Consider the following 12,949-nt stretch of genomic DNA (forward strand, 5'->3'; position numbering starts at 1 on the left):
TTAGAAATGACAAATACCCACCATTTGCTTCAACATGGATGGAACTGGAGGGTATTATGCTGAGTGAAGTAAGTCAATTGGAGAAGGACAAACATTATATGTTCTCACTCATTTGGGGAATATAAATAATAGTGAAAGAGAATAGAAGGGAAGGGAGAAGAAATGGATAGGAAATATCAGAAAGGGAGACAGAACATAAAGACTCCTAACTCTGGGAAACGAACTAGGGGTGGTGGAAGAGGAGGAGGGTGGGGGTGGGGGTGAATGGGTGACGGGCACTGAGGGGGACACTTGACGGGATGAGCACTGGGTGTTATTCTGTATGTTGATAAATTGAACACCAATAAAAAATAAATTTATTAAAAAAACAAAAACAAAACGAAACAAAACAAAAAAACCAAAGGGGTCACAAGGTACCCATTTCCAGTTATAAAATGAAAAGTCCCGGGGAAGTAATTCACATCATGGTGACCACAGTTAAAACGCCATATTGCATATTTGAAAGTAGCTAGGAGCGTGGATTTTGAAGGTTCTTATCACAAGAAAAAAAAAAACATTTATAACTATGCGTGATGACCGATGTTCACTGGACTACTGTGCTGGTCATTCTGCAATAGAAACACGTACAGATCATTATGTTGTGCACCTGAAACAAATACCGTAGGTCAATTATGCCTTGATTTGAAAAAAATAACTTCATAAAAAAACCCACAAAAAACCTTTAAAGCTCTACCAAGTCAGCTTTCCCTTGATGCTCCTAATTATTTAGAGAAAAAAACAGGCATTCCCAAGAATTTCCTCGCACAGACTCCTTCCCGCCAAAGTCCACTTCCATCCTCCCGTCCAAAAAAGGCACAGGACTTTCCAGGTACTTTTCAGTATTTTTATTGTTTGACAGGCATTTACAACGCTCCATTCGTAGACCTAAAAACATAAAAATAGACCTTCTTTCAGCTTATAAAAGAAATATATAAGAACTTTTGACATAGACACGTCATGACCTTATGTACAAGAGACAATGGCACCCTCTCCAAGCACCAGACTTTCCAGCATTTTCAGACAGAACTGTTGCACTGGGATTAGTAAGTGTGACTATCAGAAGCCTCTGCTTCAGTTTTCCATCCGGACACAATCGAACTGGAGGTGATATGGAACAATGCAGTGGTACAAAGGGTATAGAAACCATTCTAAAGCTTTTTAAGAAAATCAGAAGATATAGCAAAAATTTAATAGAATAAAACTTTCAAAAGATCAAGCTCAAAGCCCTGGAAACCCGAAAGGGGAGGGATATATAGGGTGGAAAAGCGGGTAAAGCAAGCAGGGGCACAGGAGCATGATGTTCTGAACTCTCTATTGTCTGGAAATATAAAGTCATAACTGATTTTTATAAAATATAATTCCTAAAGCTACTATAAAATTCAGGTCTTTAAAGTACCTACTGATGTGTCAAACACCAAATAGATATTTTTCCCCAAAAAGAAAGTTTTCATATTATTTAAACCCTTCTTAGGAAGTGGACATCTGTGAAATGGGAGGAAAAAAAAAGCTATAAACCGTGTAAAAAAAATCGAAAGTGCTTTAACTTGTTTTTGTTCTTTCTATTTGGAAATCTGTTTAGAACATTAGATTTTTTTTAGCATGTTTACCCTGTTTTGTTGGTCTGTAGAAAGTATTAAACACAAGGTATGCTTTTGAAGAGGCTGTTTCGTTAAGATGTTTGGTATGGACGGTCAGGGAAGGGATAGGTAATCTATGGATGAAGATGCAGCTTTGATGGGAAAAAACCAATGATCACCATGGCAACCCCTTGAGAAGGAGTCTCCCCTCCCCCGCCACGTGCAACAGACACACACACGCCCATTCGGGTGTCATGTTTAATCCAGCCAAGCTCCCATCTCAAATAGAGATTCAAACATTAAAACAAAACGAAACAAAACAAAACAAAAAAACCCAAAAAGGAATCTTCTTCTTGGAAAAAAAAGTTTCTCCTAAGCATCTCCTTGGCCTTTTGTATATAAATATAAATCACCATGCCTCACTCTCTCTGTAAAAGGTAAAATCCTCATTTTTTTTTTTTTAGACTCAGTTACACTAACACTGTAAAATTCTCATCTGTTTGTGCCCCTGTATCTCAGGTAAAATACAAAAAATAGTGTTTTTTTTTCTCAAGTGATAAATTTGGATCTCTTCTCAAAGAGTTTGGCATCTTTATAATTCTATGCAAAACTAGAACTTCGGAACACTGACATCGAGTAAGACCAGCCATAGACTAAAACAGAAGAGAGAGAGGAATAAAACAAAAACAAAAACAAAACAAAAACAGCTCATCGAAACATACGTCTCCACCGTCTCCTCACACATTCTCAAAATACACAGATATTCTCAGACACCAAAGAGGGAAAGGAGTAAGAACACTGTAAGCTGTACAAGTTGCTTTGTTGCGTTTTGTGTTTGAAGGTGGTTTCCCCAACTAAGAGATAGCTCCTGGGCTGATTTCAGGTGCAGTGACTTTTATTATTCTTATTCTTTTTTTTTTTTTTTTTTTTTTTTTTGTGCTATCCTTTCAACTAACCAGCTGTAAGGACTTTAGACTCCTGGTGGTTGGGGGTGGGGTGGGGGGGATCACTCGCTTTCCAGCGCAGTCGAATCTTTGTCTTAGTTTTTTAATTGCTTCCAGCCCTGATGCGTCGAGAATAAATAAAAGCCCTTGGAAATATACAGAAGATAGGACTCGAGCTTATTTGGGATTCTGAACAATTCTCTCGGACGTCGTGAGAAATGATGAAGTTGGGTGGCCACGTGGCTTCGGAACCAGGTCAGCCGCCAAGACCGTGTGTGCAAGAGTGCGACCAAAGGGAACATTCTCCTCCTCGCGGGGACAGAGTGGGGGGGGGATCGGGGACGAGGTGGGGGGTAAGTATCTACACACGCTCTCTAGGGGGGGAAAGTGACAGTCAGATCTCAGTGTTCAGTTTCCTGGAGGGGGCGAAGTCTTCGCGCCTAACCCAAATGACTTCGTCGCCTGGGCTCTCCAGGCCGCCGTTGATGCCCGACAGGGCCGCCTGCTTCTTGAGCTGTGTCATGCGGGACGCGTGACTATCCAGGGCACGACGGCCTCTCTCCCGCTGACCGATCGACACGGCCTGAAGCTGCTCCTGGAGCTCGGTGTCCACTGCGGCGCCCCTCACCGACTCGCAGAACTCGTCCTCGTCACTGAGGATGTCCGTCTCCTTGATGTCATCCTGCTCCTCGTACTGAGCAAGATCAAACTGCTCTTCTACCCACCGGTCAGTGTCCCCGCCACCGGGGGGCTGCTGGGACTCTTTCTCCGGGCTGCTGGCAGAGATGGCATCAGAGTCAATGGTAAACCTGTTTCGAGCCAGGCGCCGCCTCCTTCTCCCAAGAGACTTGCTTGGGGCGGACACTGCACACACACACAAAAATATAAAAATAAAACCCCCACATGCTTTACATGCGATGAAAAGCCAGACAGCAAAAGAAAAGAAAAAACAAAAGCTACACGGTATTTATTTAGTGCCTTGATGTCGTTCGGGGCTTAAAGTCCAGATTTCACCAGTCTTAGAGTCGTTACTTCACACGGATGTCTGGACTTGGAGGATGTCATAGCAACTGACTGAAGGGGGAGGGGTGGGGGGAACAGAGGGACACAGGGGAGGGACATGTTGGTTATGGGGTAAAGAGGATTCACCTCCCTCTGAAACAATCCATTTCTCTACCCTGTGCTGCATTCAAGAGGACCACTGACCTCGGGATGAGTTAGTGGCCTCAACCCTGAGAGCGTTCCATGGCGCAGTGCTCTGGGGATCCCCAGGGGCTGTCCCAGGGTCACTTAGCCAGAATGGGTTTTTAGTAAGGGTAAGGGATGCTTCTAGAGTTCCACTGTCTTTGTAGAAATCACCGTGATGTGTCAAGGAGGCAGAGGCACTGGTCCAAGTTATACTGCTTTCTGGGAAACCAAGTGGCACATTTCTGGAGGCTCTGCAGTTAATTAAGGGCTCAGCAGCCCTCACGCCTACAGAAGAGTAGCTCTCGGAGATGTCAAGTCTCCAGTTACTGCCCTGCCCTCTTGCTGACAAAGCCCCACACGAACTGTGAAGCTAAGCAAATGTGAGCTTTAGTCCCTCCTGATGACATTCTGTGTATCACCGATGTCTCTTCTACGGAGCAATTAAAATATCGGTGCCTGAGTCGAATGAGAAATAAATAATCTATGTCACCTGTGCCGCTGACTCTCAAAATGCCATATGAAGTGACTAACAATTAAGAAAAAAACAAATCTCGGAATTCATTTGTTCACCCTAGTGCCCCCTAGGAAGCCAGAATTATTTGAGACGAACACACAAGACGCCACCCAGTCAAGCAAACGAACATTCTCACCACACACACACACACAGGACACATACAATGGGAAACGCTGCTGCCTCTCCCTCGCTAGTCGAGTGGTGGTTGCATTAGAACCAAGGAGGGGAAGTGCACCATGGGGTTTCCAATGGAGGGCAAGACCCTAGGCACCAATCAGGAGCAGCGATCCTGAAACCTAAGCCCTAAAAACCATTAAATTGCTTCAGTGTTGCTAGAACTAAGAGGATTATTCCCAATGACTACCAAACCTAGCCATGACTTCAAACGCAGCAGGTATCATCAGGTCAGGGAGTTGGCTCCCATTCCCGCCTCAGAGCCTCATGTTCCCATCATGGTTCCAGGGTGCTCTACCCTCTTAAAATATGGAACAAATGGACTTCCCTCTTGATCAAGGAGGGCAACTGAAAAAAGGTTTCCAGAAAAAAATAGAAAAAAGAAAAAAAAAAAAAAAGAGTAAAAACCCCACTGTTTCTACTCCACTAGGAAAAAGCAGAAGTTCCCTTTCAGTTTTAATCCCAACACCACCGTAGTGGAGCCCAGCTCCCTCCAATCACTATATTAGAATATTAGAACTACCTCAACTCAAAACTGGGCTATTGGAAATTTCTGCCAATGATTTACATGCATGCTAAAGTATTTAGGGGTAAAATGGGTTAATGTCTGTATTTTTGAAATGTGTCAAAAATACGATGAGTGATGGATGACAGATGGATAGATATGTGATGGGGAAGATACAGAAAAATATCAATTATAGAATAGATGGTAGGTTCTGTATAATTCTTTCAGCTGTTCTCATATGTCTGAAAATTATAAGAAAATCTTGAAGCAAAACAATTTTTAATTGGGTTATTGGCAGACATATAGTACTTTTGGACTGAGTATGGCGGCAAGATATTTGGCTTTACTGTCCCTTTCAAATAGAACAGAGAAATAAACTACCTGGGTATTCATGACAATGCATAATGAAACAAGAGTATTTATTCTTTATTAAAAGGACACCTAAAAACCTGGCCAGCCTTTTGAGGTTCAGAGAGACAATCTCTGATGAGTATGTCCAGAGCATTGTTAAGACTGACAAGCTAGTGCTAGCTGACCCACTCAAGCACCACCTTTAAATCACCTAATGTGAAGATCCTGAGATCTTGAGGAGTTTCAAAAGCAGAAGAGTAAAGACTTTCTTCAGCTTCAAATGAGCCATGAGGCAGAAAATCTTCCAATCAAGCCAAGGCCAATGGGCTGACATGGAGGGTTTCTCTTGGTTTTCATGATGGTATAATGTGTGGGTTGGTTTTGTTTTCTTTCCAAAGGGGTCTCAGCAGGAAAACTTCTGCGTGTCCTACAGACTAAAATGGCTTAGTTCCAAAGTAAATGCAGCTTTGAATTTAGGTCCCTTGATTAACAGTTAAAACCTGGCCAATGACAGGCGGGTTTCCTGAGTTTGGGACACGTATTCTCAATCCTAATCTAAGCATCCCCAGGCAAGTAAAGGGATTATGTGAGACAATTCTAAGGAGAAATGCTCTATTGTGAGCTTATAAAGGGATCTGCAAAGCTTTCTTCACATGAGGACTCCAGAGAAATTGTAGGTAGAGAGGTATGTGAGACTCTTAAGATACCTTGGAGAACCCAATAGAATACTGGGTGTTCACTGCAGTAGATTTTCAATAAAGTTATCAACTGATTGGAGAATAGATTCAAGATAACCAACCTCCAACATGAGTTAAACGTAAGTGCTTAGGAATATGATATCCCATGTCAAGCAACGTAGGCTGTGTCTACCAAAACCTTCAACCATTCACAATTCTATCCGTGCCTCATCATCAAAATTGAGAAAAGGCGGAAATGTCATCAAGACAAAGGCCAGAACCTTCTTGGCAAATGCAAGGGAAGCCTCTTTTATTGGAATCTTCCCTGCCAAATTCGGGGCTGCGTCTTAAGAAAGGAGTGATAAAAGTGTTAATATCTTAATGTCATTAATACCTACATTATGAAAATCTCTTTCTTCCTAGATATATTTTACTGCTGTGTATAGACGGTAGTATAGGTCTTCCTTCCTCCCCGCTCCACAGTGATGATTCCAGTCCTAAAAGACTATTTGCTCTGGGATCATTTAAACCCTACATTCCTCTCTACCAATAGCAGCTCAAGGCTTCCCCAACCTAACACGGAAGCTAAAAATTAAGTTGCAAGCATAAGGCAAGGGTAAACATCTGATGTGTCATCTGGTCTACCAAACATGGAATCCTTATTGAGGCAGGCGGCATGGCCGTGCTTCTGGATTACAAGGCCACCATGTTCTCAGAATGGTGGGCTGTGCCCCTGCTGAGACGTGACACACTGCTTTTTGCTAGACAAAGCTGGCTGTCATGCAAAGCAGCGACTCCTCATTCCACAAGCAGGCTGAGAGAGCCCCTCCAGAAAGAGAATGCGCTCCCTTCCTGGCTTGGAGAGTGAGAAAGGAGGCCCCAGCCAAAGGGAGGAGGGCAGCGAAGGGAAGCTGGAAGGAGGGCAAGAGGCATAAATGAAGGGTGGATCCCCCGGGAGATGCTGGGAAGGAGGCAAGGGCAAGGAACCTCACACCAGGGAAGAGCTGTACTCCAACGTGAGCCCCATAGGGCCACATCTGATTCTTGCTCAACAAAAATGCCAAGCTCGCTGGAGTCCTACAGTGGAGTGGGGGTGACAGGGATCTTGAACGTCTGAATTCCCACAGTACCTGCCCTGCTCATGGCTGGCCTGGCCCCTTTGAGCGCGCACAACCTTTTTCCTCCAAAAGGTACATATTGCTGGGATGAGGGAAGGCTTTCGGTTTTGAGGAGCTGTCTTCTGTGCTTATCGCGCAGGATTGAATGCACGGCCTTCAGGAAATCTTTCCGGCTCTCTGGAGAGCTATGAAGAGAGAGAAGATTTACACATGTCAGGGGGAAAGTATTTAACACACGGGGAGCTTTTAATTTTGTCAGATGCAGCCTGACACACATCCCTGAGGACCAAAGTTTAAAGACAGAGGCCACAACTCCGATTGCTACACTGAGCCACATTTTCATCGCTGGTGCTAGAGAACACGTACTTCTTTTCCTTTACATTTTGTGATTCATCTGCAGGTAATGTGGGAGAGATGGCCCATGAATGAAGAGACTGACCCTGCATCCAGAAGTTGCCAGATTCTGCTCTTGATAGCTCTGGCAAAGCCTTTCATTCTGAATTTTTTTTTTAAGATTTTTATTTTATTTATTTATTCATGAGAGACACAGAGAAAGACAGAGACACAGGCAGAGGGAGGAGCAGGCTCCCCGGTGGAGCCCAATGTGGGACTTGATCCCAGGACCCCAGGATCATGCCCGGAGCCGAAGGCAGACAGTCAACCACTGAACCACCCAGGCGTCCCCCTACTTCCTTTTAGAAAGTTAATGAGGTTATTGTCTATGTTCTGATAAAATCACTTTAACTTGTCCAATTCATGTTCTTTAAGAAGCGTTAGCGCGTTTCTGAAACGCACAAGGAAAAGCACGCAGTGTCTGGGGATGCACGGCTAGTGTGCGGACCCCAGAGTGGGTAGGGGGACCCCAAGCAGCCACACCCCTCCCGTGTGGCCTCCACGCTCACCCCCTCGCAGCCCCAGGCTTACCTGCAGCACAGATGGAAAACTCTCTCGGGCCTCCCTTCGGACTCAGATTTCACATGGACAATTTCACACACAGCATTTGCTTCTGCATCTAGATAAATTAAGACGAGGAGGGATTAGGCACGAGGAGGGATTAGGGCACGTCTCAAAGAGATTCATTTGCATTTTTACAAAAGCATTCCCTACACCTGGGTGTAAGATTCCAGAGTGCAGAAGCTCCTAAGACCAGAGGTGCCTCGCCACCATCCCTGTCATCTCAAAGAGACAAACTGAAAGCTTAATGGGTGTGAAGGAAAAAGAACACCTGGAACATTTCCAGTTGCTAAAATGTCTTGCTCGATGGTTTAAAAGGGCAATCAGTCAATCATACTGATTCAAGAACTGGCCTTTTAGACGCATGGCCTGTTTGGCTGAACTCTTTCAATTGAGTAGCTGTAGGCAGATGCCAACAGGCCGGTGCCACAGAGGCAGGTCCTCGTGTCCATGCTGGGAGCCCTCCCTGTGAGTGACCAGGCCGGTGCCCTGGAAAAGCAGGTCCTGGAAACAAATGGGACTCCTCTTTCTCAGCGCCCCCAGGCTACCCACTCTGAGGGGAGCAAAAATGGGATGCTGAGAAGGTGAGGAACAGTTAGACTTTAATTTCTAAGCCTTACAACGCCCGCAGTACCACATTTTTTTTTTTTTTAAGTCCTGAATAGAGTGTTTGTGAAAGGAACAATCACTGCAAACATCAAGACTGCACATGGTGAGGTCTCGGCCTTCCCCGGCAGGTCACAGCCCTGGTCACAAGCCCTCATTGTACCCACGTTATTTAACCCCAAGCAGGACTCGTCTGCCAAAATTTTCACAAATCTTCCCCAATGAAGATAAAAATCAAGCAATTGCACATTCGGGTTTTCCTGATCCACTGGCATGTATCTCATAATGAGAAACGTGTTGGCTAGTCTTTATAACTCCGTTAAAATAAGCTTTTATCTTGATTGCTTTAAACTTGATTTGAATGAAAACCAGCGAGAATGGAAGGGCATATCACAAAGACGGCTTTGTTTTCAAAACTAAATTCTTTATGTATGTAGTCCTCAACGAAGGGAAAATGTCTGGCTGAGAAGCCTGCAGTTTGCTATAAACATAAGCTTTCCGTTTTATAAACCAGGCACAAGGAAGTCCTACGAACTAGATAATCTGCAACCTAAGACTGCAGAAGGAAGACAGAACAGTGCTGAGGTAGCCAGGCCTCCGAACGCTACGACAGCTGTGTTACACCTACAACCTACCTTTCGAGGGTCTCGGAAATTAAATCCTAAGTAAAAAGGCACCGGAGTAAACCTCTGTGCTGGAGGATCAGGAAGTCACCTTCTCAAGGCACATGATCATCCTGAGTACATTTGTCCGATGTGGGTTTTGCATTTGCCTTTTTGACTACAAGGGATCACAGCGATGAAAGAAGCTACACCTAGTTTAATTTGCATGAGTAATTGAAGGTTTCCTAAATACCACAGGACATTGGACTAGAGGGACTTGGTTTTATGAGGAGCAGAGCCAATTTTGTTGCTCGTGGAAGCAACAAGTACAAGTGGGCAAACAATGAGCAACACACAGCAGACACACCTGATGCCAGAAGAGGATATAGAAGAACGGATCTACTGTGTATGTGTGGAGATCCCTCTCCTGGCCCCGCTTTGCAGCCAGATGGCTGTCCCTGCTGTCCAACTGGGACAGGGAATAGGTGTGGGCTGAGAGTTTCTACCTGACTCCCAAAGGTGCTCCCTCTGGGGTGTGCTCAGGAGAGCCACTGCTGACAGCTCCTCCCTAGAATGGCCTCAAATTAAGCCTTGGATGGGGCCTCCGAATCACAGAAATATTCCTTTTCTTGGTCAATACTCTGCTGGGATTCACTGCTCCTCTCTTGAGCTTCAAGCATCATCTCATTTATATTAACAAGTATATATATTCCTTGCTCTTCCACAACTCGCTTCACTGCTATTTGGATCATAGAAAAAGACTTGACATTTCTCTTTTTTTTTTTTAAGATTTTATTTATTTATTCTTGAGACACAGAGAGAAAGGTAGAAAGAGAAGCAGGCTCCCTGTGGGGAGCCCGATATAGCACTCGATCTCAAGACCCCAGGATCACAACCTGAGCCAAAGGCAGACGCTCAACCACTGAGGCACCCAGGCATCCTAACACCTGACATTTCAAAGGCCTCCACCCTAATACAAAGATTTGTAATGTTCTACACACACACAAGTATGCATTTAATGGCTTTTTTGTGCTTTTGGTGGTCTTTTCTGGTCTCCTGGTTAAAAAGCAAGTGAGTTATTGTACATGGGCTTTATCTGCTCATGGTCTCAAAGATTCTGTCCAGAAGTTCAAGACTCATTGCTACTCAGACATTAGTCACTGTAATATTAATACATACAACAGAATGACTAGAATTCCTTGGAATGATATTGAGGATGCTACATCCATACATTCAGATCATTCATTCATTCATTCAAATAGTTAATAAATGTCTGGGTGTTAAACAAGAGGCAAGGGAGAGACAGGGAAGAGGGAGTTAAATATAGGAGCAAAAAGGATGGTAGGGTGGTTCAACCAAGAGCATCGCTTCAGAGCAACAATTCACACACATGTCGGAAACACACACCCAAGCACATTTCAGAGTTTACCTGCACTTGCCAAAGCTCGAACCTGCAGAGCTTCGGTAGGGATCATGTGCCGAAATCGGAAGGGGTCCCAGTCCTCATAAATTGAAAGCCTGTGAGATCCTACCTGCAGGAAGAGAAGGAACCAGGTGCCTAAGAACAGTGTGCTCTAGGCTAGACCGGATCCCCACCCCCTTACAGAAGATCAGTGAGGCTGGGACCCCCGTGCTTGTCTGGATGGCACTTTGGTTTGTCCAGCAGAAAGAGAGAGGCCATGTGATACATAGGCACGAGGTGTGCAAATTGGTTTGCTACCCAAATCCAGGTAAAAGAGGGACATGAGAAGGAGGAGAAGAGGGAGCCCCGGAAGGACAGCTGAGAAAGGAAACAAGAGTCAGGAAGGTTCTGGCCAGGCAGGTTCAATAGCTATTCACTTTCATGCTCTCAGTGTCGGCCTGCCAGAGAGAAGGCAAGATGGGCAATTTCCTCCATTCCTGAGCAACACTTCAAATGTATGTAAAAAGTACCAAAAAAAAAAAAAAAAAAAAAAAAAAGACAAGGAAATCATAAGAGCCTGGTGCCTGACAAAGGGGCAGAATGACAATTATGCAGATTAAAAAGGAGAAGCAGATAGAAAAGGAGATCCTTTCAACCCAGGGGTGAAGTAAGAAGTCTTACAAGTTTCTTCTTCTGTTTGGAGCCATCTTTATATACAAGGACCACGGCAGTTTTGAAGACTGGAAAAAAATAAGACAGGCGGTTACAGTGCATAATGTGTGGGGCTTTCCCCTGAACCCCGCTAACTTTGGTTATCAGCACAGCTCAGAAGAAGGCAGCGACTTCACCTTCCGCCCATTCACCAAGCCTGGTGAGACTTTCCAGGTTCCATAATAAAACACAGAAAGCCGAAATAAACAGAAATAAGCCCTCCCTGCCCCACTGGAAACTTTTGGGTCACATATAGTTTAACTATGGGGTCATTTCAAGTTTAAAATTCCAGCAACACACATTTTAACAAAAATGCACTGGTTCGGGAGCTGGAGAATGATACAAACATTAATAATAATAATAATAATAATAATAATAATATTGCTTACAGTGATTTATGTCAACCAACCTAATATTACACATACACAACACAGAGTGTTCATAATTTGGGACCCAGAATTCATCTTTCTGACCTGAAGGAATGGAAATTAGTTTATGAAGCAGAATGCAATTGCACTTCTTCCAAACAGGCTGAATCACAGGAAGTATCTAGAAACAGGGAGTGGGCCGGTTTATTCTTACAGTCGTTGAGGGGTGGAGGAGACACAATAGTTATGCACAGTCCATAGAATTCCTTAAACAATGCCAGGCATGGTGACCACTCAGCGACTCGGACTCCTCCTCCAGGGAAGGAAGAACAAGGCGCCCAGAGGACCGGAAGGTGAGTGAGCCCATCCTTGGCTCTGGCTGGCAGGGACTCCGTCCCCCCCCAGCATGTCCTGGCCCCAAGGCAGAGCCAGACCCTAGTCAGTCCCAGGGCAGGGGGAAGGGCCACACCTGGTGTACCAGACCCCGAATTACAAAGGGAATGGATATTCAGAAAAGTCTCAAGGCGGGGGCTGGGGAGGGAGGCAGGCTCCCAGGCCCTGTAGCAACCAGCCCAAAGTATCTGGTTCATTTTCCATCCTATTTACGATGAGTCAAGCCTCCTCTTTGTGGAGGATGGCCCTAACCTCCACTGCAAAAAGAACTGAGGGTATAAAGAAATCAACTCTGGTCTTTGGGTCTGGATTGCCCCTGGCCCTTCAAACAACTCACAGCATCTGACCCCTTAAGAATCCCAGAGGAGCCACAGAGAGGTTCCCTCTCCAAAGTTCCCAGTGGCCAAGGAGGCCACACCAGCTTGGGTAATGCCCAAAGAGGCCCTACATGCTCACCGTGAAGCCTTCAGACCTCACAGTGGCCAAGACAACAGATCCCTTTAAAGAGTGAGGGAGCTCCACCCCAGGAGGGGGTGTCCAACGACCTTAGTCTCAGAAGACCCACCATGTCACTGGGACCACAGCCCAATGGGGTGGTTGCCACGGTTCTCTGAAGGCTCCTTGGCCTTCCTCGGTTTACCTGGACCTCCATCATCTTGGATCACAGTGGTGGTGCCAGAGTGGGCCTCAGCCGGGGCTATGACCACCTCTGCCTTAAACCCTCCCTGACTCCTTGGTGCTAGTCGCCCTCAGCTGACTGTGGTGCTGCCCAATCTCTTGGATGCACCTTGAATTGAAACTCCCAGCATCCCCTGCTGGCCCCAAG

The 12,949-nt window shown here is 45.2% G+C and overlaps 1 protein-coding gene across 10 annotated transcripts in view; it reads right to left on the minus strand.

The window, feature by feature from the left end:
* Window positions 1-742: 742 nt before the first annotated feature.
* Window positions 743-12,949, minus strand: part of TIAM1 (TIAM Rac1 associated GEF 1) — a 388,153-nt gene continuing 375,946 nt past the window's right edge. For 9 of the 10 annotated variants that reach the window (XM_072806716.1, XM_072806719.1, XM_072806718.1 and 6 more), the window contains 5 exons: window positions 11,333-11,391; window positions 10,679-10,781; window positions 8,012-8,099; window positions 7,100-7,272; window positions 870-3,424 (listed from right to left, as the gene is read on the minus strand). In XM_072806716.1, coding sequence (XP_072662817.1) covers window positions 2,955-3,424; window positions 7,100-7,272; window positions 8,012-8,099; window positions 10,679-10,781; window positions 11,333-11,391 — 893 coding nt within the window. In that variant the 3' untranslated portion in view covers window positions 870-2,954. Of the gene's footprint in view, window positions 3,425-7,099; window positions 7,273-8,011; window positions 8,100-10,678; window positions 10,782-11,332; window positions 11,392-12,949 lie in introns of all 10 variants that reach the window. The other variant, XM_072806723.1, reaches the window with a different exon arrangement.

The sequence above is a fragment of the Canis lupus genome, chromosome 30, assembly GCF_048164855.1.
Source record: "Canis lupus baileyi chromosome 30, mCanLup2.hap1, whole genome shotgun sequence".
Taxonomy (NCBI): domain Eukaryota; kingdom Metazoa; phylum Chordata; class Mammalia; order Carnivora; family Canidae; genus Canis; species Canis lupus.